The sequence below is a fragment of the Barbatula barbatula genome (genome assembly GCF_947034865.1).
Source record: "Barbatula barbatula genome assembly, chromosome: 6".
In the NCBI taxonomy this organism is placed as follows: Eukaryota; Metazoa; Chordata; class Actinopteri; order Cypriniformes; family Nemacheilidae; genus Barbatula; species Barbatula barbatula.
The window spans coordinates 25,277,990-25,305,287 of NC_136765.1; the positions used below are offsets into that span (position 1 = coordinate 25,277,990).

The window sequence follows — 27,298 nt, forward strand, 5'->3', positions numbered from 1 at the left end:
GGGGGTTTGGGGTTTGTTGGGCTTCTGCGTCCGAGCGATCGCTGCTCTTGAATGTGCGCCGTGCGCGCTTCGCTCGTGCCCGCCGGAGAGTCCTCTCGGGTGTGATTCGGGTCGGGTTCTGAGCCGTGACCCGTGCGGGTGTTGTGAGTGGTGCTCTCGGCTGGAGCTGGAGTTGTGTGGAGGTGTGGACTGGAGTCTGGGCTACTGCGGGTCCGGACTCACCTGCGCGGCGGCGAACGGAACCGGACCGGTGCGCGTACCTGACGCAGGTGTCTGTAAAGGTGAGTCCGAGGTCTGAATCTGTTTTAATGTGAATCATGCATCTGTGTGAATGATGTTTGAGTGTGTGTGTGTGTGTATCATCTGTTTGACAGCTGATCGATTGAACAGGTTTGTGAGGGACACTCTTGGTTTGGTTTTGATTGAAAATGCATTACAAAAAACAACACATTGATGGTACAGGTAGATGGATCTGATACTGAATCAATCAATGCATTAAAGTGTCTGATAAATACATCCTTGTCAAATGTCAGTTTATGTCAATCAGCGATCAATAATATGCAGATGACCATTTCTTCCTCAATCTTAGAGAAAAAGTTCACATTTTGTATGTCAAATCATATTGAAATGTGAGAATAGATTCAGTATGTGACCAGTATGTGATCTAATTTGATATTCAGCTCCATCTTTCCTTTAGTAGTGTAGTATGGTTCATAAAAGTATGGATGGCGTCCGCTCTTTCTCCACATCTAAACATCTGAAGTGCTCTGAGGAGACTGAGGTGAAGGAAAACAGAAGCTTCCCCCGTTCTTCATCTTCATCCTGTGGTCTTTGTAATTCATCCCGAGGGACGGTGTCCTTGATTGAGTTTCTTTTAACCGGGGTTAATCCCGACCTGAACCCGTGACCTCTCATCACATCCGAATGAATGCTCTCCGTGATTCAGTCCTCTGGTTCGAGCAGGTCGCGGGCTTTTCTCGGGTCGTCTGTGTTGCAGGTTTGGGTGGGCGATTGTGTGAAATAATGCAGATGTAATTTGAGCGTGCAGGATTGTGTGATGAAGGTTTGGGTTAAATAATGTTCCCCAGAAGCGGATTATAGGCGTCTCTTTTTAGCACGTTAATACATTATTTATGACTGCAATCATTAATTACTTCTTCCCCTATTAGCAAAGCTTTAATGAGGCCATTTATATTCTGACGTGACTGAAGATATCCGGCAGACCCTCAGAGTGACAGTGCGCTGAATATTATACGACATAACTTTAACTTTTTAAGATGGATCCATCAGCACAGTTTTCGTGTGTGTGGTAAGAATACTTTTTCAAAGTGTTATGCCCTTGTTAGTTCTTAAGTTTATGAATAGAGTTTGTGCAGCCACACGTGTTTACGTTCACATACTTTTGGTTATCTGAAGTCTCAAAGACTTCCACTTTAGTAAAGCTATCAGCTGGAGGTCAGTGTTTCTCCTCTCTGCCTCTGGGTGCCGAGATAAAAATGTCTCCATGAAATTGAGTCTTTAAAAGATTATATATCAGCATCTCTTTCACATTTTAGCTGTTATCGGAGAGCCACCAAACTGACCTTAGAACAGCAAAATATGACTTGAGATTTTAGTTTTTATTAGATAGAGAGTGCAAAAACTATCGAAGAAACTCTAATTTATTATTTAAGATATTTTGAAGAACGTCGATAACCGAACAACATTAAACCACCATCGACTTCCATTATATGAACACAAAACCACCGAGACATTCCTCAAAATATCTTCATTTGTGTTCCACTGTTGTGTTCGGCTGTAACGTCCCTTTAAGAGATCTCGTTGGTGATATCCGTCATGGGAATGTTCTTAACTTGCACGCTGTCTCCTCTCTATCAAACACAAACAGCAGAAAACCTGAGATGTAAAGCAGAACTGATCTCGGATCAGCCGACGCTAAAACAGGCGGCTCTTTATAGGACACCCTATCAAAAAAAAACTTTTGGAGTCGTGTGAAAATACGAAAATATCCTCGCAGGAAGTATTGAAATGGAAAGACGTTGGCGGATTGAACCGTACTGAGGTGACGGGAAATAATCGAGAGTGTTTTGGCACGGGCGGATGCTGGTGGTTTGAAAGGCTTGTTTGTCATGGCCCACACGGCTTTCCACAATCGTGATGTTTCTGTGCCAAACGTAGTCGTATCGGCCTCTCGGTTTGTGGTCCTGTCTATGAATGTGGTTACTGTAAAAAACCAGAGGGTGAAATTTGAACAAATTTGTGTGTGAAGTTGAAAACCACACGCATGCAGTAATCACATAGTGTGAGTTTGTTGGCCGTATGAACATGGAGAAATACGAACGCTGTAATATAATGTTAGATATAATGTAACATTTTTGGTTTGGGCGTGTATTATGCAAATCACTATTCTTGTGAATAAGGAGGAAAGTTTCTGTCCGTTCAAATGCACCAATAAATTGCGAAAAGTTATTAACGAATAAGACCATGAGTTGTTCTCTAAATCCAGAGGACATAAAAGCCCCCGGCTATGTCACACGTTTCAAACTGTCCAGCTCGATACTTTATTTTCGACAATTGGAGCCGTGTTGCTGTAAGTCTCTTTTGTTGTGAAAGAGAAATATCGGAGCAGGTCCAGCTGTGAAGTGAACGCTCCCAGTTTCTCCGTGCTCTCCTGGAGGTCTCCGTGTGTGCGATCTGTGTATCCATCTCGTCGAGCTCTCATTTTCTCTCTGCCAGCCGCATGTGTGATGAATAAGTTTTGAATGTCCACGTCAGCCGCAGAACCCCCTCTGGTTCCTGTAGGTTCTCTGAAGACCCCCCAGCCGGCCGCATGTGAATAAACAAAACCCGAACCGGGTTCCACGGGTTCCTCAGGTCCCCCGTGAAGCTCTCCCGGGGCTTGGCTCACAAACCCACTGCGAACAATACAAAAGAAAAAACCCTGAAGAAAACTGCAGCGCTCGCTGGAGTTTTCAGTCGCAGATGTTTCTACTAAAATCGTACAAATATCCTTCTCCTGAAGAGAATAGGAGCGCTGTTACTAACATGAACGATGAACGATGTGTGATGGTTGCCCTTGCAAAAGAAAAGAGTTGGTTGCGAGTGTAAGAATGTAGATTGTAGAGGTCAAATCATCCGGATCTGAGTAAATGTGATGAGAAATGTGTTCACATTGAGATCGTCAATAACATGTGACGTTTGATTGCAGACTTGACAATCTGAGCTCAGTACAAGACATTTTTTGACATTTCTTCTGAAACTCAGATGACAGACACATTTCTGACTCTTTTTCTCGGTAGAAATACTGAGACACAAAAGAGACAAACGCAAACATTTGAAACAAACAGTCCTCTAGTTTAGAAGACTAAGAAACATCCCCAGCCTCAATTTGCTCTCTATTGAATTCTCATTCACATTTAGTCATTTATCCAAAGCGACTTACAAATGAGGTAAACAATTTCTGTCTTTTGAAAACAATTGAGACATGGAACCTGGCGTGACTTCATTCATGTAGCGGAGAGCTAAGCAACAGTGTGTCTGCTTGGGCCCCCGTTCTGTGGAGCGAAAGCAAATAAATCACGACGACAGCTGAGACGAAGCCAAAACCAGTCTGATGGATGAGTCTGAGTTACCATAGCGACGCTTGTCTTCTTCACAGTGGTACCTGACGGCACAGATGCAGACGGGGAGGATGCTCGCTGCCCCGTGTTGAGCGGCTGTGATCGTGTGAACGCTGTGTGCGTGTGTGACTCCACACACTCCTGCGTCAGGACCTTCAGCTATCCAAACAGAGACGCCTGCATCCATGCTGGCAGGACAGGTGAGAACCAATCACACATCACGTGTTAAATCTGTTCAGAACACAGCTGAGTCACGTTTCACCCCTCGGTAAACCGAAATAACAAATGAACAGATATATTTACATAAACTATCTTGTCGGGTTGTTGAAGTTTAAAGTAATTTCAATCTTACATTTATTGAAATCCACTGAGCCTGAAATGTGTCGGAAGTTTACATTACACACAAGGCATCATTAATGGCACAAATATTGTCATCTCTGGCCTTTAATGCTCTCTCTCGCTCTCTCTCTGGATCTGTCTGTCTCTCAGGGTCTCGTCGACATGATCGCAGACACAAGGAGAAGTTTGTGGGTCCTGTAAATGGGGCGTGTGTGTTTTCGGGCTGTAACCTGACAGCTCACGGATGTGTTTGTTCATCCCACAGCTGTGACGGTCACTTCATGTATAACAACCGCAGCCAGTGTCAGCGAGCAGCAGGTACAGCAACACAACCATCTGTGCATCTGACATGTGAGTGCATGTGCGGTGCAGGAGTGTGAACAGTGTGAACAGTGTGTGCAGTGCATGAGTGTTCGTGTGTGCAATGCATGAGCATTTGTGCAGGGAGTTCATGTGCATGACAGCATGCGGCCCATGAGTTCATGTGCAGGGCAGAAGCATGTGAGATGCAGGAGTTTGTAGAGTGCAGGAGTGCATCTGCATAAGTGTGTGTGTGTGCAGTCTATAAGAGTTTATATGAAGCAGTAGTGAATGTGCAGTGGATGAGAGAGTGTTTGTGGAGGGGGGGTTTGCATTAGAGCGTGTGTCCGATACATGAGCGTGTGTGCAGTTGCATGAAACTGTATGATGCAGGAGTGCATGTGTAATGCATGAGCGTGTGTGTGGTACATGAGCGTGTGTGCGGTTGCATGAAAGTGTGTGATGCATGAGTGTGTGGAGGGGCATGTGTGTGTGGTACATGAGCGTGTGTGCGGTTGCATGAAAGTGTGTGATGCATGAGTGCATGAGTGTGTGGAGGGGCATGTGTGTGTGGTACATGAGCGTGTGTGCGGTTGCATGAAAGTGTGTGATGCATGAGTGTGTGGAGGGGCATGTGTGTGTGGTACATGAGCGTGTGTGCGGTTGCATGAAAGTGTGTGATGCATGAGTGTGTGGAGGGGCATGTGTGTGTGGTACATGAGCGTGTGTGCGGTTGCATGAAAGTGTGTGATGCATGAGTGTGTGGAGGGGCATGTGTGTGTGGTACATGAGCGTGTGTGCGGTTGCATGAAAGTGTGTGATGCATGAGTGCATGAGTGTGTGGAGGGGCATGTGTGTGTGGTACATGAGCGTGTGTGCGGTTGCATGAAAGTGTGTGATGCATGAGTGCATGAGTGTGTGGAGGGGCATGTGTGTGTGGTACATGAGCGTGTGTGCGGTTGCATGAAAGTGTGTGATGCATGAGTGTGTGGAGGGGCATGTGTGTGTGGTACATGAGCGTGTGTGCGGTTGCATGAAAGTGTGTGATGCATGAGTGCATGAGTGTGTGGAGGGGCATGTGTGTGTGGTACATGAGCGTGTGTGCGGTTGCATGAAAGTGTGTGATGCATGAGTGCATGAGTGTGTGGAGGGGCATGTGTGTGTGGTACATGAGCGTGTGTGCGGTTGCATGAAAGTGTGTGATGCATGAGTGTGTGGAGGGGCATGTGTGTGTGGTACATGAGCGTGTGTGCGGTTGCATGAAAGTGTGTGATGCATGAGTGTGTGGAGGGGCATGTGTGTGTGGTACATGAGCGTGTGTGCGGTTGCATGAAAGTGTGTGATGCATGAGTGTGTGGAGGGGCATGTGTGTGTGGTACATGAGCGTGTGTGCGGTTGCATGAAAGTGTGTGATGCATGAGTGCATGAGTGTGTGGAGGGGCATGTGTGTGTGGTACATGAGCGTGTGTGCGGTTGCATGAAAGTGTGTGATGCATGAGTGTGTGGAGGGGCATGTGTGTGTGGTACATGAGCGTGTGTGCGGTTGCATGAAAGTGTGTGATGCATGAGTGTGTGGAGGGGCATGTGTGTGTGGTACATGAGCGTGTGTGCGGTTGCATGAAAGTGTGTGATGCATGAGTGTGTGGAGGGGCATGTGTGTGTGGTACATGAGCGTGTGTGCGGTTGCATGAAAGTGTGTGATGCATGAGTGCATGAGTGTGTGGAGGGGCATGTGTGTGTGGTACATGAGCGTGTGTGCGGTTGCATGAAAGTGTGTGATGCATGAGTGTGTGGAGGGGCATGTGTGTGTGGTACATGAGCGTGTGTGCGGTTGCATGAAAGTGTGTGATGCATGAGTGCATGAGTGTGTGGAGGGGCATGTGTGTGTGGTACATGAGCGTGTGTGCGGTTGCATGAAAGTGTGTGATGCATGAGTGCATGAGTGTGTGGAGGGGCATGTGTGTGTGGTACATGAGCGTGTGTGCGGTTGCATGAAAGTGTGTGATGCATGAGTGTGTGGAGGGGCATGTGTGTGTGGTACATGAGCGTGTGTGCGGTTGCATGAAAGTGTGTGATGCATGAGTGTGTGGAGGGGCATGTGTGTGTGGTACATGAGCGTGTGTGCGGTTGCATGAAAGTGTGTGATGCATGAGTGTGTGGAGGGGCATGTGTGTGTGGTACATGAGCGTGTGTGCGGTTGCATGAAAGTGTGTGATGCATGAGTGTGTGGAGGGGCATGTGTGTGTGGTACATGAGCGTGTTGTGCATGTGCAGTGTATGACTGCGTGGGTGTGCGTGCGGTGCACGAGAGTGTGTGCAGTGCGGATGCTTTAATTTTTTGTATGACTGGTCATGAATCCGCTGCTTAAATCACATCCATCAGATTTCAACACATTTTGAAGAAGGTTTAAATAACAGATCCAGTTCCAGCGCTGAATCTGATTTAAATGAGACATGTTCATCAGAGTAGCAAACTCTCAGTTTGTTAGTCAGTTTGGATCATCAGCTTTAGCGTGAGATGTGTAATTTGTTTCAAGGTCTTTGTCCGCAATCACCCAGTGTGTGTCACACAAAAGCATCTTAAACGGGTATGAAGTGTTTCTGATTAGATAGCTGTATGTGACGAAAACAGTTCTGCAGGCAAAACATCTTGTGCCAAAGAAAAACCTCAATAACATTTCACGTTTGTTGAGTTTCTAGACCTTCACCCCGTCTCTTGTTTAGATAATAACTTTTATTCTCCCTACTCAGAATTATTCCCATGCGTTGGATTGTTATGGTGGCAGTCTGTGATGTTTTTGACATTGATCTATTATACCATCCAGTGTGTTTATAATCCAACCGACTTCTGCATGCAACAAAAGCTCAAATGATAAAAGTAGATAAAACTTTTTGCCGTTTTATTTGTCATGTTTGATAAAAAGTTTGATTCTGAAATCTCACAGGGCCTGTTGTTGTTTAAAGCTTTAATTTCATCTTAATGGAGTTCTTATTTCATACACTAACTGTCAAACGCAGGAAACATTCCAGTAATACAGCAAACAGCATTTCGATCATCTCTCTCTCTCTCTCTCTCTCTCTGTGTTTAATGCAACGCCCCCTTCAGCAACCAAACGCTGAGCGCCGGTTGTGTGGGTTACTCAAGCGCACATCTGTAGCTCATTAGCCGGTTTGCATGAGTGTCCGAGTGAGGATGTGAATGTCTGTTTGTTATCAACCCTTCAGTGTGTAGCTTATATAACACGCTAGTCCCTAAAACCCAGCTTTCAACTGCTTAAATTGCCCGTGTGAGCAGGTATAGTCCTCAAACTATAGTCACCAAACACGTGTTCTCGGTTAGATGTGCAGAGAATTGTGGGTAGATTTTATTCAGATATTGCTGTCCTGCATACTGTTACTGTCCTTAAACCGAACGTTCAGTTTTAGATCTCCAAAGGGAAGTGTTATTGCTCAGAGGTTCCTCTTTCAAAGCTCAGGAGTTCTCCGTTGGGTTTCATTTAAGTAGGAGTAGTTCACTATGAAATAAAACTTTCATGAAAGATTTCCAGGGTTCTCCTCCATATAATGGACTTGAACGGGGGCTGTTGATAAAGACAAAATGTCAGTTTTATCGCAGCTTTAGAAGGCTCTACACCACACCAGCTGACGGATAAGGGTGTAGTCTAGATAAACGATTGGTCATTTTCCAAGAAAACAAAAAAATCGAATTATTTTTAATAGAGATGTAACGATTCAAGATGTGATTCACGATTCTGATCTCACAAAAAATTACAGAATATAAAATGAACAACTGACCTTGTATTATTTCTCTAATGTTGCACATTGTTGTATTTTATGTCAAATAACTAAATTGCAGTTTTTAAACAAAAAACTGTATCATACAAAAGTCTCTCTTATATATAGACAAACTAAGACTTTGTCTGAGCTTTTCCTAAGTTGATCTTTTTTAAGAAGTATCAGCATACCCACATTTATCAAGTTTTCAGCGGCCCTGCTGTTCAAAACATGAACTGCGATTCTTTTAACGTCGGAGTAAGTAAGTGGAAGTGCCGACCCAGAGTTTACGAGTGTGGAGATGAAGATCATCTCTGTGCAAGATTATTGTTTGAAATGGTCAGTTGCATATCAGGGATGTTTATATCTCGCGTGACCTTTCCAACATGAATGCGTAATATGGAAGTCATGGACGTCGATCGCGGAGGCAGTGCGAGCCATATATTTACGATTAAAACTATATAATATTTAAGTTTTTTGGAAAATGACCAAACGTTTGTCTAGACAACCCCCTTATTCATCGACTGGTGTGGTAAGTCCATTATATGGAGAAGAACCCTAGAAAGCGTTCCTCAAAAGCCTCAATTTGTTTTCGACAGACGAAATAAACACACGGACGGCTCGTGTGACATATGGATGAGTGAACTAACATGACATTTAAATTTAATAGTGAACTACTCCTTTAATCTCATACGTTTCTTATTAAATTGCTCGTGAGAAATAAAACCGAAATGATTGTCAAACTCCATGAAGAGTCTGGAGGTGTAAATGAAGGTAGATTGTAGAGGTCAAATTTGATGAGAAATGTTTGAGTTCATATTGAGATCTTAAAAAATATCGACTTTTGACCTTTACATTTAGGCATTTGGCTTTCATCCAAAGTGACTTACATTGCATTATCCTATACATTTATACATAGGTATCTTACCACTGAGATACAGGAAAGCTTTTGAGAGATCTCAACTGTGTCTCATATTGTGCTCAATTTTCTGCTATATCCGCTAGAAACAAATCAGAAAGGAATCTTTATAATCGATTGAAATAATATGACCCTCATAATTTCAATCTTAAAATACTTTCAAGCATTGCGCAATGATATCCAGCGCTATACACACACACACACAAAGATGTCTGCTCATTGTTTCTCTTCACGTGAATTGTACAGAAAATTGGTGTCAAACCAGAGGGCATTACCCCGAAAAACAGGCACACGGGGCCAGCTGTACTGAGACGCCTTTGTTCAGCACTGACTAGCATCCAAAGTCAGTTTGTGAACAGAGTGCACATTGTACACTGTTTCCATGAGTAAAGCCCTGCTTGTCAACACGGCCGCCTCTGCCTGCGGTGGAAGACTGCCGCCCTTGTGTCCTTCACAAACAGAAAAACACCTTCACAAAGAGCCGCTTCACTTTCATGAAAGAGCGTCTGAGATCTCAGATCAACGCATTGTTTACAAAGGGCCCTTCTGCGCTCGTAAAACCAATTTCCGCCGCCCGCGTCTCGAGGGTCCGCTCGCGTGCGTGCAGCCCAGACGCTGTTTTACCGTTGCTAGGCGGCCGATACCATTACACCCTTCTGCCGTGACACATTGATGACAGTTTATCAAGCATGGCGAATACATGTGGGCTTTGTGAGCTCAATAAAAAGAACAGACGCCATTGTGCTTGCCAGTTTATTCTCATCTCCAGTTAATAATCCTGTCTGAGACGCCAAACAGAAGCTGATAAGCTGCGTTAAAGCCGTCCCGTTGAGTGTCTTCCCGCCGGCAGTAATAATGAAAGTGTCAGACCGTCTGAAAATCTGAATGACAATGAGGTTGAATGACATCAATGCATCAAGCATATAGACCGTTTCATCGGACTAGCGTGCCGGGACTGCAGTTAACTTCCGGTCTGTGTTTTAATAATATAGCTATTTATATATTTATTAACATTTCTGTTATAATTAATTCTTTTATCGTATAATAATTGAATTAAATAAACAATTTGTTGAATGGGTCCTTTAGTTTTGCCGCATTTAAAGAAAGCGTACGGTACACTCACTGACATCTTGCTTGGTATCGCAGTATAAATTCAAAATATCGGATGGACAAGGTTAGCCAAGTAACAGAAGCTGATAAGGTTTCTTAAGATTGTTATCAGATATAATCTACAGATGCTTTATTGTTTGTGAATGTGTACCGGAAGTAAAGGGCAGTCCATGAACGCACACATGCGCAGTAACGTTTGTTTATGTGGCCCTTTTGCAACCATAAAACGATGCACATTTTCACTAACGTTTAATTTAAGCATCGATTTGGTTTCCATTAAAGTTCACTGGGAGAAATCAAATGGATATAAATTGTTTTGCCTCTCTATCGCCATCTCCGTTTGAACAGCTTAATGGGTTTATCGATTTTCGAATGAGATCTTCATCAAAATTGACTTTTGATCGCAGACGAGAGAAGTCTCAGCTCAGTTTGACACATTCTTTATAGAAATATCTGAGACGCAGACGAAGCATTTAATCTCATTGACGTCTGTGAGAAATAATTGAGGTATTAAATAAATCTGATCTGTGTTTTTCTCTTTTTATGGACACCTCTGTACTTGCTCAATAGTTGTTTTTTAACCCGAAAAGAACTCACGGATTGCAGTTTTAACTGTATAGCTATCAAATTTATAAATATATTCATATATTTGGTCACGAACATGAAATCATTTCTCTTCGAGGTCATGTACTGTGTGTAGTGTATTCATGGTACTACTTTACCAGCATAATCACGGTACTAAAGCGGTTAATGAAGGCGTTTTTTGTGATGTACAGAAATGGATCCAGAGAGCGTTTCTGCCGTTAACATTTTCCTCCGTGACAATATTCAGAGAGGAAGTTGAATCAATGTGAGCGTTGTGAGCAGTCAGACTAAAGCAAACAGTACAGTTCAGATACTTCACTCTACAGCCGTATTTATACAGCGGTTCTGTCGGCTCAGTCGCGCCCGTCACATTTCCTCCCCAAATACGACTGGGCTCACACAACTCCTCTATTCACGAGCTGTGTGTGTGACCTCAGATCTCTGTCATCCTCTTCCAGTTCTTTTGGATTATCGAGCGATCGGCTCGGCGTGACTCTGCTCTTTGATTCGCTCTGTCCGTAAGACTCAGCAGAATCTCCTCCTCAAAGCATCAGGTTCCAGGGTCGGGCGGTAAAGTCACTTCGCATGTTCTGCAACAGAATGACGTGTTTATTTCGTGTTCTTTCCCAGTTCTGCGGTAGATTCTGGTGTGACTGTAAACATTTGTTTTGAATGTTTATGAGGGCGCCAGTCGAGGGTGTGCTGTGACATTAAATGTGTTAACAGTCGACACATTTACATTAATGCATTTGGTTCTGAACACTTTTATTTGTTTGTTTTTGCATCTGTTTTCTTTATACTTTAAATCATTTTGTCTAATATTCTTTCTGTATAATATGAAGCGTACTTTATTGTGTTATAATGTACTTTAATATTTACTATGGCGTGTGTTCAAAATATCTGAGTATTCTATATGAGTTTACTACAGTATTCTACACTATTGTATTTAAATGGGATTTGTAAATTATGTAATATATCTTCTTATTTACTATGGTATATTTCAAACCACTATGATGCTATAATATCTAGGAAATGTACTACCGTTTACTATAGTACGTTTTCTCGAGTTTATTACAGTATGCTACACTATAGACTGTATTTCACATGGTCTGGATGACATTTGTGCAGTCAAGTTTACTACCGTATTTTTATTCGGTCTGGATGTTGTTAATGTGAATGAGATTTGTAATATTAAGGAGTTTTACTACAGTTAAAGCCACAATATGTAAATTTGGAACGCTAGATGGCGCACTTTCGAAACGACAACGAAAGTCGACGCTAAATTACGTTAGTTAGGAGAATGGAATTATGGGACATGTGGTTTTCACCATCCAGACGCGTATGAAGGTCACACATCATGTTCACGGACGAGGTAACGACGGAATTTTATTTGACGTCAGCGTAATGAATTCGCTTGTAAGAAACGTGGAATGTAAAGCTACGTCAGCCCGCGAATGATTTTGGATATTGGACGCTACACAGTTTTGTGTTAAAAACAGTCACACAGTCGTCGTTTGAAAAGTAAACTACGTTTACGCTTGTTTGTGTTTCCTTTGCTCGCCAATCCATAATAACAGAACAACAGATGATGTATAAGCACTTCCGCATTTGCTTGTTGCCATAGTTTCTATAAGCGTAAACTGAGGGTCGTGTGGAACAGCAGATATTAAGTCACTGATATGAGACAAACACACGAGAGACAAGAGACGGGACTTTAGTTTAAAAAAAACATTTGCACATTCTTGTGAACATTTGGGATCATGTAAGTACACAACTGCATGAAATATATCTCACTGTGCAAGTGAGTCTTGGATATTTCATAACAAAATTCTCCATATTGTGCCTTTAAGTATATACTAGTATTTGTCATATGATCTGGATGAGATTTGTGCAGTTGAATGAGGTGAATGTGAATCATTTATAATATCTTTGTTCTTCACATTAAATGTGACTTATAATGTCCTTCTATAGAATAATCCACGGCTAGCCCTGCATTATCATGCTTATACCATGGTCGTTTGCCAAGGTAAAGCTGTTATTGATGCTTACAGTGTAGTTTTTGATCAGACAGGTGAACATTTTATTTCATTTCAAACTGACTTGGAATACCCGTGCGTTAAACGGTTTTAATGCACAGCCAATCAGCATCGAGTATTCAAACAGACTGTGGTATAAGTCATCATAAAGTGTTAAAGCAGCTATAGGAATGTACAGTATATGGATGCATTAGTGACCGGATGAATGATTGATGGTTGACGTCATGCATTCAAATGAACACGAAGCTGTAAAACTGGTATGAACTGCATCAACCTGCAACACGAGCGCCATTCAGCTCTCTAGCCCTCATTCTGAACAGTGTGTGCAGTGTTGAGTCCGGGCGAAGGTGTTTGACCGTTACACTATGTGTCTCATGTTCTGTGTGCTTCTTTGTGTGTCTCAGAGGAGCTGAAGTGTGCCGGAATCACATGTCCACCTCTGCCCACCCCTGACTGCCCGCCGGACTCTGCCCTGACGCACATCTACACCCCACCCGACGGATGCTGCCCGACGATACCCGCCCAATGCACGTGTGCCCGGTGCCCCCCTCCGCCCGACTGCAGCGGAGACCGCAGAGCCGTGCAGCTCACGGAGGGCACCGGAGCGCCCGGAAACTGCTGCCACACCTACACGTGCCAAAAAGGTACATTTACACAGAATTGATCTTCTTTCCAAGCCATTAAGAGTAACAGGCCGTGCGAGACAGACAGGAAGTGATGAGGTGTGAAAAGGGGCGGAGCCAGCTAAAGCAGGCCTCTCTGTTGACTCTGTGTTAGCCTGAAATATTCCCCGTTTTAACAACAATCTAAATTCCTCTGTTGGGCTTCTTATCCCGGCGGAAAATGTGCTCTGTCTCCTGGAACTAATGGGCTTAAGACGAAGAGAAAAACGTGCTTATGCGCCGGTCAGAAGGACAGAAGCAAAGGATGATGGGAAGGTTCAGCAGGTCACCGGCCTCTGGGAATGTGAATCCGTGTGACTCTAGTCTTGTGTTTCTCTTTTAAACATTCAGAATTAATAAATACATTATGTTATGTCCGTCCGCTGCCCGTCTGCCGTCAGCACACATTTCTTGGCCAGAGCCGTGGTTTTTCTTTAACCTCACACGCGTGACTGTGTTTTTGTGCCACGTCTGAGAATCCAGCAGGAGTTGGCAGTGATGTTTGAACATGTCGCCCTAGGCTTCGCTGAAGTGCTGAGCTCATCGTATTCAAAGGGAACGTGTGTTTTCTGTGCTGTTTCGTTTAAAGAGGAATTAAACTCGTAACGACCAAGAGTCATTCGGTTGTCAATCATAGAGAATTCATAAAAAAATTATGAATTCTGTATTAGAAATTAAAATTGATTTATTAGGATAAATGAAGTGTTAGTTTGATTTACTTTGATAACCTCTCTTTCTCTATTTGTATTCATTTCAATTTAAAAGTGCTTTATTACTGGCATGGTGGTGTTTAGTTACAATATTGTCAAAGCACATTACATATGGATGCAACAAAAGAAAGATAAAATGGCAATAACAAATGATCGTCTAGGGAAATGTTAAAATAATAAGGAAAATGATCAAATATAGAAAAATATAACAAACTGACTTTTATCATCACATTAAAAACGGCTAAAGAAAGAAACAAGGACCGTATGTGTGTGTGTAACCTGTAGTTTTTGTGTTTGCATTGTTTATTATAATGTTGTTCTTTATGTCATATAATTAAATGTTTTCGTAAATCTGGAGCCAGTATATAAAGTCTCTCTCTCTGTCTCAGTTTCGTCCAGGTGTGTTCGTGATGGGCAGGAGTTTTCAGAGGGTGAGGTGTACCGTATGGACCCGTGTTGGATGTGTCAGTGTCGGGGTGGAATATCGTTCTGTTCTAAAGCCGAATGTGCTGAGCTGGACTGTGACAACTTCTACGTTCCAGAGGGGGAATGCTGTCCCGTCTGCAAAGGTGCGTCTCCTCTGTTACGTGACACACCTGAAGATCTCTGATGAACTCATCCGTTTTATTAACCATTAGCATCAGATGATCCGACAGCATCATTACAATGATAACACCTCATGCCAATGACATAGAAACCTACAACATATCAGATATAACTCTTGCCTTTTAAAGGCTGTCAGATGTTATTATGTAGCTTTCGTGTGACACGGGAATGTCTGACGGACGGAAAATATGTATTAGTCCAATATGTATTAGTCCAGAGGTTCGGTTTCAACATGACGGGTAAGTTTGTGGTGACTAAAGGTCACGTATTAAAGGGATTTTGTGGGACAGTATTCAGCGTCGTGGGGCGTGATGTATTAACGTTGCAAATGAAGAAAGTGGGTTTTGAAATGTGTATAGCTGTTTCATCTTAACAACATAAACGATACTGTCCGTGCGCACTTTTGTGTCCCCAACTGAACACATTCACGAACAACAGAGCGCCTGTACATTATTTCTCATAAAAATCTAAAGAAACCGAGATGAAGCGTTACTCGGCTAAACTTGTGTCTCCAATATTTAGAATTAAGACTGCCATACAATGACCAACCACTAGTGTGACGTACAGTTTCTTTAAATGCGACTTTACTACAAGACGATTCAACAAATTGTTAATTTAATCAAGTGAACATACAACAAAGTTCAACAAATCGTTTATTTAGTACCATACAGTAAAATAATAAAACAAATTGATATGAACGTAAATGAAAATAAAATATAACTAGCCAAACACAGACCGGGGTCAGGCGTCCTATGGAACAGTCTATACACAAATTTTCATGCACTTATCGGGATTTATAAAGAATAGAAAATGCAAGAGCATATAAACTGTATATGCACACAATACGGACGCTCTTAACTGTGTTTTCTTTTTTTGCATTTTGGAAGAAGTCTATTCAAAGCGTGGACACCTTGAGGTCATTGTTAAAAATATCATTGTTACAAACCTAAGCCTTGGTTCTTTGTATCAGGGCTTTTTGTGTTGTTCAAGAATCCAAACACCAAAGATGATGGTCATCCTCAGGACATTGATGGATTCTCTGTTGCTGTGTGTCTTCTCTGTAGACGTGGAGCTCCTGTCGGCGGAGAGCACGAAGGCGAGCTGTTGGGTGAATCAGAGACTCCGAGCTCACGAGGAACAATGGAAAGAAGACGACTGCACGTTCTGTCAGTGTGTGGACGGAGAACCCCACTGCACCGCCATGGCCTGTAAACTGAGCTGTCATAACCCGGTGAAGATCCCTGGAGAATGCTGTCCGTTCTGTGAGGGTGAGTAAAGAAGATAGTTTGAGAAATGTCATACAATGGAAGTCAAAATATCTTCTTTTGGGTTCTTCAGATGAAAGAAACTCTTACAGGTTTTGAACAACATTCCCTTTAAGAGCGGTTTAACCGCAGCTGAAGTTTATAGTATCTTGAAACCCTCACACACACGTTCCACTTACGTGCCCATAATAGTGCAGAACAGCAGGCGTCTGTAGACTACAAAAGCTTTTATGGCTCCAAGCGGCCAAATGGAAACCACCTGCAATCCTTAATGAAACGTTATTATTATTTTCTGGAAGAAACACCTTTTTAAGTCTGTCCACGCCAACGTGGCCGCACATGTGAAGCGTCGGAGGCAGAAGTATTTACAGGTGTGTATTTGTTCATGCTACTGCTCTTCATGAGGTCATTTTAAAGCGTGCAATCGTTCATCACGGCTGTCAGATAAGGCGCATCGCTGCGCGATAATTGCAGCTGTGTTTATATGTAATGGCTGCAGACCGCAGGCTTCTGTTTGCAGTTAAAACTGCGCTGGGATACAGTCGGACCCCAGGAGCGACTCATTTCATCGACACGCTAAACGCTTTATTTCAACACGCGCACATGAGGATGTGTTTTACAGAAACATCCCGGCAGTTTACTACAGCGTCTCTGGAAAGAGAAATCTGAAAATGCACTTCCATCGTGTAGACAATATCCATCTTAAATGGCTTGGGCGGGGCATCTGTTAACTCCTCCACTTCAACTGTCAGTCCATTTCAAAATGCAACGGCTGTTATACATCCAATCAAGTCGCGGGGAAAAGACAAGCCACGCCCTAATTTTTTTCTCCTTCGAAATTCCGTTCGAAGTAAATACGATCGCAACTTGCGGTGACTTTAATAGCATAAAAAAAGTTTCGAAATATTTTAACCTTTAGAATTTAGTTCATGCGAGTTAATATAACCACCAAACTATTGGCATCGGTATCGGCAGATATCACTCTCCAAAATCGGCTAGCGGTATCAGTGGAGAAAGTTAGTATCGGTGCATCTCGAACAAAAACAGTATAGAAATAAATAATAGAAAGATATGAAACGAAAAGAATACATGGTATTATTGCAAATAGGATGATGTATATCAACAATATTCACTGTAAAAATAATTCTCTTATTTGCATGCGTCATCATAAACATATTTGTCTGGAAATTCAGCCAAAACTGTTTAATGTCACTCGTGTTTTTATTAATATGTTTTAAAATGTAATGTAACATATGGTGATACATTTGGAACATTTGGAATGATATTTCATCAGACATGTGGGAGCTTATTAACATGATTGACTTGACGCCAAATTGAAACTCGTATGTGTTGGTATTTTTTTCAACATCGCAAATAATACTGAAAAATATGAGTGTTTTTCTTTTACAGATGTATGTCATTTGGATATCTTAATTGATGGATGGTTGTGCTTTTTGGAGCGTAACTATGCTTGGACCTTTCTGTTTAAAGTGATGGATCATTTATCTGAAAAATCTTGGTTTGCGTTTGACTCTGGGATGAGAGAAACTATGAGAGAATTAAAAGAGATTCACATTATAATCAATGAAGCGTTTGGCTTTTAGTAGTAACTTTGTATTAGCACCTAATGTGCTATTGCTCTTTTATGACATACCGCTTATTTCTCCCCGAACTCTTTGGATAAAAGCGTCTGCTAAATGACTGGATGTAAATGTAGATGTTACCTACAGTATATATGGATTGACACTATTATGACATGTTCTTCTAGAACCTTCATATGAGACGGTGAGTCCTCTGATCTGCCCTCCGCTGGTGAACTGCTCTCTGTCCGGTCACGACTGTCCTCACGGCTTTCAACAGGACGGCAGCGGCTGTCTTCTGTGTCAGTGTGTCACCAGTGAGTAATACAAACCCATGAGAACTGACTCGCGTGCAAACCGCTTCCAAAACCTTCCAAATGCCCGCGACACAAACAAACACAGACTGTGGACACACAGAACGAAGGGTCTTTGATATGAATGTGCAGAACACTTCCCGTGACACGAATCTCTCTGAAGCCTTTACTTCCCATGTGAATTAAACCTTTGTGTTCAAACGTGTGGTTTGACGTTTACGCACCGTGACGTCTATTCAGTCCAACGATGCGATTATTTCTTTTTAATGTAGAAAATGTCAATGTTTTTCAGATGAGACGTGTCCGGTCTTGTCCTCTTTCTGCTCTCTGGAGTGTCCGACGGGTTATGAGAGAGACAGTCGGGGTTGTGAGGTGTGTGGATGTAGCACGTCCACGGCGAAGTGTCGACCTCTGACCTGCAGCAAGACCTGCACTCACGGATTTGTGTAAGTTTGTCTCTTCTTCGTCAGCATGTCCGGTTTCATATCTCCGATCCAAACATACACAATCATTAAAGAAACAACAGATCATGTTTATTGTTTACTTCAGTATACTTCAATATTTATGATGGTAGATGTGATTTTAAACCTTACCTTAGTATACGCTGCAGTATACTTCAGTGTTTATGATGGTTAGTTGTACTGTACTAGATACTTCAGTGTTTAAATCAAGACATTGATCGGCTGCACGTCAGGCAACATGTAGATTGAGGAACTTTGTTTTGAGAATGTCTTGTCATACAAAGCAAAATATCATGATCAATCAAAAAATGAATACGACCTCACGTTGTGTCAATCACATTTACACGTTCAATCCCATATTTTCGTCTGTTTCGTCAAAAATCGGTTGATTCTCTGCGTTTTCCACATCGGTGGCAAACATTTTGAGAGGCGTTTTGACAATTGAGACACACCGTACAAACAAGTGCCAAATACGAACATTTCAGACTGTATGTGCAAAGACCTTGAGACTATACATTGCGTTATAAACGTTCAGCATGTGAAACATTTTAGGATTTTCAAAATAACTTTTGGTCTAGCACCATGTTTAGCTCTAGTGTCAAATGATGTTTCCTTTGGGGTTAAAAGTGGACTGATGGTAATCTCGATGTTAACGGGTGCAGTTCACTCAAAAATGAAGGTTCTGTCGTCATTTACTCACCGTTGAGTCTCACCAAATCTGTATAAAAGTCTTTGTTCTGATATTTTGAAGTATGCAGGACAGCAAACAGTTCTGTATGTTGTATGTTTTCCTGCTATGGGAGTCAACGACGGCCAAGAATTGTTTGGTTACAAGTATTCGCCCAAATATCTTTGTGTTTAACCAATGAAATGTATACAGATTTGGAACAACTAGACAGCGAGTAATTCATGACAGAATGATCAGAAGCAGGCCCGCCGATAGGGGGGGACAAACGGGTCTGTTGTCCCGGGCCCAGGATAGGGGGGGGCCCAGACGGTGAAGCTGGAACTAGTACGGGGGGGCCCATCTAAGATTATCTTGTCCCGGGCCCAGGCAAGACTGTCAGCTGGCCTGATCAGAAGTATCCCTTTAAGGACAGCATGTGAAGTAGTTGTCCAAACTGTCACACAGATGACACGCCTGCATCATTTCCCCGCTGTAAACCATTGATCCTGATGAAACATCTGGACTGTTGTGTCATGAAGAGCCAGTGTTCTCCTCATGAACCGATCCTCTGTTTCAAAACAGTATTCAGCTGCTGTCAAATCCACAAAGACTCGATGGAGTTTGGAGGAGATTTTAATGGGATACGCGGGGTCTGAGGGGGTCCGAAGGGTTTCCTGGATCATTTCTGAAGGCGGAAGCTTTCAGAAGTTTGAGTCTTCTGAGCGCAGTCGCATGTGTCTCTCCGGAGGAAATCTCTGTTTATAGAGGCTCGTGTGGAGAACGGAAGATGAGATTCTGCTTTTAGTGGCTTCGCTGTTGACATTTAGTACCAGCGAGATGTGCAGACGCAACACAAAACCAGAAACCTTTACTCTAGACACACATTATGATAAATCACAGCGCATGTGTGAACTTTAACTTGAATTCTATCTTGCTCTTTTTTTCTTCTTTTAAGAATCTTGCATGATTTCTATCGCCCGTGTTTGCGAATATGGACACGGCATATAACTGAGCTCATTGCTATGCATTCTGGGATTTAAAATGGTTAAACTATTTAACATTGTACAATTCCTAGAAACTGTGTTTTACATTTAGCCGTTTAGCAGACACGTTGATCCAAAGCAACTTGCAAATGAGTTAAACAATAACTGACGCAATTGGAACAACATGAGGACAACCAAGTGCCAAAAACTGTCTCATGTAGCGTACCACAGTACACAAAGCTACGTTTTTTTAACGATAGAAAGAGTAGAAAAGAAATAGAAGTCAGTACGGATGAAACAATATGACCGATATCGTGTCATCGCAATATATTTTCAATATTACGGTGGTCACATGACTGTATAAAACGATAGGTCTTCCGGGCCTAAGATAGAGAATGTTAGAAACAATAATAGATGTTTCCTTCGGCAAGATCCATACGGTGCAATTATTTTATTTTATTTGAATTTTCATTCGACCCATCTCATACTAAAGATGGTGGTCTTTTATAATTTGATGGCCATGTAACTTAATGAAGAGAAGAGTGACGTGTGCTCTCTTGGGTTCATTGAAGACCAGTCCTGCCGCTGCTGGATTCTGGATCATCTGGAGAGGTCTCATCTTCCTAATGTTGTAGAGGATGAATCTACAGGACTGTGTGGTGCTGGCAACATGATCCGACGCTTCCTATAGTTAATGCTATATTGCATAACAGCGGGGTCATTCATTTATCATATTAATACTACAGAATATTAGCATGATTATTATACTATAATAGTTTACTGTGATGTTTTTTCTATAGTAGATACCATTATGTACAAATATATTTACCATAGTAAACTGTAGTACAATTCCTACACAGGTGATTTCTAGATGGTCTTGGTCTCAGACTTACACAAAGGCCCACAATATCCGAGATGTGATTGCAAAAAATGTACTTGTTTGAGATCTTGTTTTTATCCTATAGGCAATTGTAAGCAAAACTATGGTAAATATTCTATACTGTACTATAGCCTTTTCTATTGTTAACACTATGAATTTCACTATGAAGTGTATTATAACAATTATACCAGACTAGTAAACTCTATAGTATTCTGTCGTATTTTTGTGTCATGTTGGCTGTGACGCTGCTAGAAATGAACCAAGTAAAGTGAATGTTCTGGAACTGAACCCCTGATCCCTTCACATGGTTCTATGTACACTAGACAGACTAGAACAGCACAAGTAAGTAAGACAGATTTAAAGAAGAAGATCCCGGTCGGCTCGAGCCGTGTCACTGAGGTCGCCGAGCGGCTGTTTAGATTTGACGTTTTTCACGGCTGAACGCTCCGGGCCGCTCACAAAAGAGAGCTTAAATCGCTTCCCCTTCTCAATGGGACTAAAGCATCATGGGATTTGACGGGACGGAGAGGGCCGGCAGGAATTTGCGCGGAGTCAGCAGAGGTCCCGAGTGAAATTTTACAGGCAGACTTCAAACAAAGCGGGAGTCGGAGGTCACGGTGGGCTCGGCTGTGTTTGTGTACCGTGGATGTGTGTGATGTGTGCCGTGTCAGCAGAACCACAGCTACTGTACGACTGTCCAGTTTGATCTTTTTCACCAAAGTCAGCGAAGCGCGTTACATTTTCAGATATCCGGAGTATGTGCGAGATAACTAAGTTTGATTCTGTTTACCTGCATCTAGTGGATCTCCGTTAGACGTGAGGATTTCAGGAGCGAGCTGCTTTACTAGAAACAGATGTGCATTATTAGAGCAGGTCGAGCATCTGGACGGGGGGTCGCTCGGCTGATGAGGGACTTTAATGAATCTGAACATGTTATTAGGTATCACCAGATCCACTTTCAACTCTCTTTAGAAGTTTAACTGCTGTCGAGCAGCGAAGACGAACCGTTCTTCTGTCGCTCATCACTCGACAGCGGTCCAGAGGAATTGATGTTCTCATCCAGACCCGTTTAGTTCTGGTCTGGAGACTTCAGCGCTGTATGTTTAAACGGGTTTATGTGGTGTATTTTATCTCTCTGTTATGGTTGGTGTGTTTCAGGACTGTGCTATTATTTGATGAATGTCGTTGTGTTTTTCTGTCCTCAGGAGGAATAAACACGGCTGTGAAATGTGTCGCTGTGTCAAGTGTCCTCCGTTCACCTGCGACCAACGCTGCATCAGCGGCTACACAACCGACAGAAAGGGCTGCAGCGTGTGCGAGTGCAAAGGTGAGCTGACCGTGTCATCGGTCATGTGCTTCATTATAGTTTATTATAGTTTATTGGACTCGCATTACGTGCATTTGAGAGCGGGGAGTCCTGCTTATGTTTCCTGCGTTTACATTTATGCGTTTGGGAGACGCTTTTATCCAAAGTGACTTACATTGCATTGTACTATACATTTGTTTCTCCTGGGGTCAAACCCACGACCTTGGTGTTGTTACCTGGGTGTTTTATTCTCCTTTCAAATGTGTCTGGGTGGTTGATAACACATTTTGCTGTTGTATGGCAAACTCAGAAGACATATTTTAAAGTCACTTTGAAGTTATACATTGATGTTGGAGTTTTAAGTGTTTTTGGAGTGTGTTTGCGTTTTTTGGCACTTATCTCGTGACATTCTGAAGCAAACTGTGCAGTGCTGCTATTTTGGAACATCTGGATGAGTTTTCAGCCCGCTGTTAAATATTTAGATCGAGAAAAACTAACCATTACTGAAAGAAACAAACATACACACTGACTGCACTTAAACACACTGTGTGTGTTTTGTGTGTTATTTACAAAAGTGAACATCCTTGAGCTCAGCCACAACATAAATATTGACACAAATATTCTGAGGACGTTATTTATAATCAGCAGTTCATTTCTGTCAGATGTATATTCTTGTCTTATATTGTGTCTTCTTCAGGTGAAGAAAAACAGCCCAGCGTGTGTCTGACGGCGGACGGGCGGAGGTTTGAGGAGGGTGACGGCTGGCACGACGGCTGCAGAGACTGTTACTGTCACGCTGGCCATGAAATGTGTGTTCTCATCACCTGCCCGGTGCCCACCTGTGCCCACCCGACGCTCAGAGCCGATCAGTGCTGCCCTACCTGTGAAGGTACAGACACAGTTAACTTTGTCTCCCATGTTTTTTTCCTAAAATCGTTCAGGCCAGGGAAATAAAAACAGAAAGAAACGAGATTGTTATTGTGTGAACATGTGAAGAGTCTGGAGGTGTAAATGATTGTAGATTGTAGAGGTGAAATCATCTGAATTTACATCTACAGATGCTTTTATTCAAAACGACTTACATTGTATTATCCTACAGATTTTACATTGGTAGGTCAGACATTGGAATGAGTGGTCGCCGCCGCAGGGGCGCGCGATCGGCCCGAGGTTATCTTGAGTCACAATTTGATGAGAAATGTTTGAGATCTTCTATAATATTGATTTTGGATTGGAGACTTGACAAATCAGTTTCTGTATGTACAGTGACAAACATGAGTATTTTTGTCTTGTTTTCCAGTACAAATTGTAAATAAAAACATAAAACATATGTTATTTCAAGTTGTGCGTAAAACATGCAAAACTAAATCCGCCATGAGGTAAGAGAAATAATCTTGGATTAAGATCGACCTTTTTCTTAGTCACTAAATTCAAGATTATTTATCTATTTTGATTTGCGTGTTCTAAACACAACTTCACTGAAATGTCTTATTTTTTTTTTGTCTAAAAACAAGATTTATTTTCTTAGTTCATTTAGCTCATCAAGATGCATCTTGATTCAAGAATATTTGTCCATCTGTACTGGAAAAGGAGTCAGTTTTGTGTTCAGTGTGTTGGTTTATTTTCAGCGCCGCGGACAGATAAACAAATATATTACACTAAACTGTTGTGTTGTCCACTTGGGAGTCTATATTTACCTCCACTGTGATATATTCAGACACATTCACAGCTGTGGGTTCAGTTTTATTTTAAGATAAACATGTTTTCACTCGTATCTTAGATTTCTGTTTTTCAGTAACACACAGACTTTCTCACTAAGTATTCTTGTCTTGTACAAATGTCTAAAAGTTCTTGAATCAAGATGCATTTCTTGAGAAGCAATATGAAAAAAACACGTTTTTTTTAAGTTTTAATCTGACAAAACAATTGTGGTTATCAATCATGATGAACCGTGATTATCATTTGACCCGTTGTCATGCAGCTCTGCAGTATATGGCATTTATGTTGCCTGCAATTGAGATAAAGTAAACATCCGTAAAAGCACATTTTATGACTGCACTGGTGTAAAAACGAAATAATTCTGTGGATCCAACGGTCCCGTCTGAGTAACAAAAGCATGAACCAGGTACAAAACTGTAAAGGATCTGTGGAGGAAACCCGCTGGAATGTTGCCGGTTTGTCACGGTCACATTAAGATTTGACATTTGAACAGTTTATATAAGTACAGAAGTTAAACTAGTCAAAACATTTCCTCTTGCACAACAGCACCTGAGGATGTGAGCGCTCAAGCGCTTTCCGTTGGGATCAACATGAGTGCTGTCAGTATTAGAAGATGTTTGAGTAATGTCACGATTGTGAAACATGGAAAAAAAACACTTTCCCTCCCGGAGATCATTGTGTAATTCACATTTGATCTGTAAAAAACAAGTGAAACTGAAAATATTTCTGATGACATGATGAGCTAAATCTGCTCATGACTGACTTCTCTTTACACATTAAATATCTCCAAAAAGGTTCTCTCAAAGTTATCAAAACGTTCTTGCAGTGATGTTAAAAGGATCCTTGGGTATAGAGCGATGTTTGGCTTAATATATGAACAACGGCATTGACTTTATAATTGTGAAGTAAAAATCAGCGTAACTGTCACACTATTCATAAACGTTGAAAACATATTATACTTGGAGGCCGCCATTTGTTTTTGCGTTACAATCTGCGACCTAAACCTGTTCTCTTTGGCAACGGCGAAGCACACAAGTTGTCCATATATGGAATATATTTACCTAACAGTAAAATATGAAACATAAAACATACGATCAGATATACAAACACACAGGGACAGTAGGTGGCGGTGTGTCCTCTTGACTCAAGCCTGCCTGCCATAAAAGAAGAACTCGTTCAGTATCAGTAAGCGTCTGTTCAAGGTAAACATCGACCGCCTTTAAGACATTTAAGACACCAGCATCCAGCATAGTCGTAAACGTTATACATTATTAGATATTTATAATACTTATTATACTGATAAACACAATTACAAGTGAATATTATCCCCGTCAGCTAATGACCGAGAGAGAGAAGACAATAACGTTAGGCTACTGATGTTGATAAAGTAACATCAAAAAGTCCAAATCTGGATAAAATGCATTGTATAATGACTAAAACATCGTGTATATAATACATTCGAAATGATTTTGGTTTTTAATATGAAAATACACCAGATGGCGTCTTTATTTTCTTTCTTTCTTATTTTAGCATTTGATATATATATATATATATATGTCCTGTGTATTATCTTAATCGTATTCTTATATATTTAGAAACAACGTTTTAAGAACGCTAGCAAAACGACTTTCTCGTACATATACTGTATTGTTAGCTGTGTTTTTAATGGGTTTCCCTAATGGAAAAAGCGCCTTAACTGGTTTGTTGGTTTGATGGTTTCATTGTGGTTTGCAGCAGTAAAGCACTTCAGAGCAGATTTCCTCATGAATGTGTCTCGTGGGTTGCAGCAGATGAGTCTGGCAGCGGTCAGCTGGAGGGTGTGGATATGGTTGTGTGTCGCGCTCCAGGCGGTGACCTCTATGTCGAAGGAGAGACGTGGAGTTTGGACGAGTGCACCAGATGCACCTGCAGACAGGGACGAGTTCTGTGTGATTCTGAAGTGTGTCCTCCTGTTCTCTGTCACCGGCCAATCAAAATCAAGGACTCCTGCTGTTACGTCTGCCCAGGTACCACATGTCTCCACCTGTATGGCATCCAAGCCGTGATGCTTGCAAACATATATCGTGATTTTTTAATGTAGATATGTGCACTAAAAACTTTCACCATACCTTGACATGTTCTTTATTGAACTTGGCCAACTTTTAAAAGGAGAGAGAGAGAGTTTTTGGTTTTATTACGAGTGTTACCAGAAACAATAAACCAAGGGCTGTGAAATGAACCCGGGGCAGGAAACACATGTGGCGTTTCATCTTTAAATCAAATCGGCATATCAAGGGCTTTTCTCTCTCCTGTGGTTGGATACAGGTGTGATGAATGCAGGCGACTGTACGACACCTTTAAAATGATTTTCTCTCTCTCTCTCTGTCGTTCGCTCACAGAGGACGAACTCAACCCGCTGCTTCCCGTCAACAGCAGCCAACAGGAATATTGCGTTTCCACTAACGGAGTGATCCTATTGGCTGGGGATTCGTGGAGATCTAACGCCTGCAGCAGCTGCACGTGTCGTAACGGGACGATCGAGTGTTTTCATCAGCACTGTCGGCCGGCCCGCTGCAGGGTTCCTTTGTTAAGAAAGGGCCAGTGCTGCCCGCAGTGTTTGGGTGAGTTTACCCTGGTAAACATCTGTAAAGAGTGAACAGAGCTGGAGAACGGAAGCGTTCACGTGATACTGAGACATCAGGAACGATAGATGTAACCACGGTAACTCTTGTAAAATCACGGATGATAACGTCCGCTTCTAAGCTCACATGCTGCAGTTTCAGACCGGCTGTTTATCGTTCGTCAGCTAGAATAAAGCGTGATGCTAACGTATTCTTACGCTATGTTGTTATTCTTACAGCTGTGAAGTTTCAAACATTTATGTTTTAATTTAGTATTTTTATTGTATCTTTATACGTATTGACGGTTCATTGGATGCATGTGCCTGACCCATAGTTAACTATCATTTATTTGATTCATTTATAATATTTGATTGTAACAATAATGCTATTAAATTCTCTACTACATTAGTTATTGATTCTTTTTGCGAAGGTCTACCGAAAGTTAGGTTTGTGCCACGTGACGGTTGTTTATGTTGTTGCGGCTGAAACCGTCTGTAGATGTTGTTTTTTGGTGTCAGGCCTGTTCATTTTTTAATGGTTGTATTTATATTTAAACGTTTACATATTTGTGTGTATTTCTAAGTTCTGGAAAATAATTTGGTCAGTAACTTGAAGCTGTCTTGAAGGAATGGTCGGTATGATGTAATTCACTGTAACCCATGTGAAGAAGTACGATACGTAAACTGCGAGTTAATGTTTCAAACAGAGATGACGATAGAAAGAAAGATTTGCGATTGCAATATTGATTCGGTTTGCAAACTCGACAGCTCGTTCAACGTAAATTCACAGTTATTGGTTAAAAGCTTAATTCACCTGTTGGAAAGTAAGACGTTAAAGCAACATGGAAAAACATCCCATGGTTATT

The 27,298-nt window shown here is 41.9% G+C and overlaps 1 protein-coding gene across 1 annotated transcript in view; it reads left to right on the forward strand.

Annotated features, from left to right (window-relative positions):
- The first annotated feature begins 6 nt into the window (after positions 1–6).
- LOC306895014 (cysteine-rich motor neuron 1 protein) overlaps positions 7–27,298 on the forward strand; it is a 31,106-nt gene continuing 3,814 nt past the window's right edge. The window contains exons 1-12 of the mRNA XM_079457907.1: positions 7–281; positions 3,659–3,820; positions 4,110–4,277; positions 13,088–13,327; positions 14,445–14,624; positions 15,726–15,929; positions 17,695–17,823; positions 18,113–18,266; positions 22,017–22,138; positions 22,815–23,006; positions 25,621–25,839; positions 26,212–26,433. Coding sequence (XP_079314033.1) covers positions 4,241–4,277; positions 13,088–13,327; positions 14,445–14,624; positions 15,726–15,929; positions 17,695–17,823; positions 18,113–18,266; positions 22,017–22,138; positions 22,815–23,006; positions 25,621–25,839; positions 26,212–26,433 — 1,699 coding nt within the window. The 5' untranslated portion in view covers positions 7–281; positions 3,659–3,820; positions 4,110–4,240. The remainder of the gene's footprint in view (positions 282–3,658; positions 3,821–4,109; positions 4,278–13,087; positions 13,328–14,444; positions 14,625–15,725; positions 15,930–17,694; positions 17,824–18,112; positions 18,267–22,016; positions 22,139–22,814; positions 23,007–25,620; positions 25,840–26,211; positions 26,434–27,298) is intronic.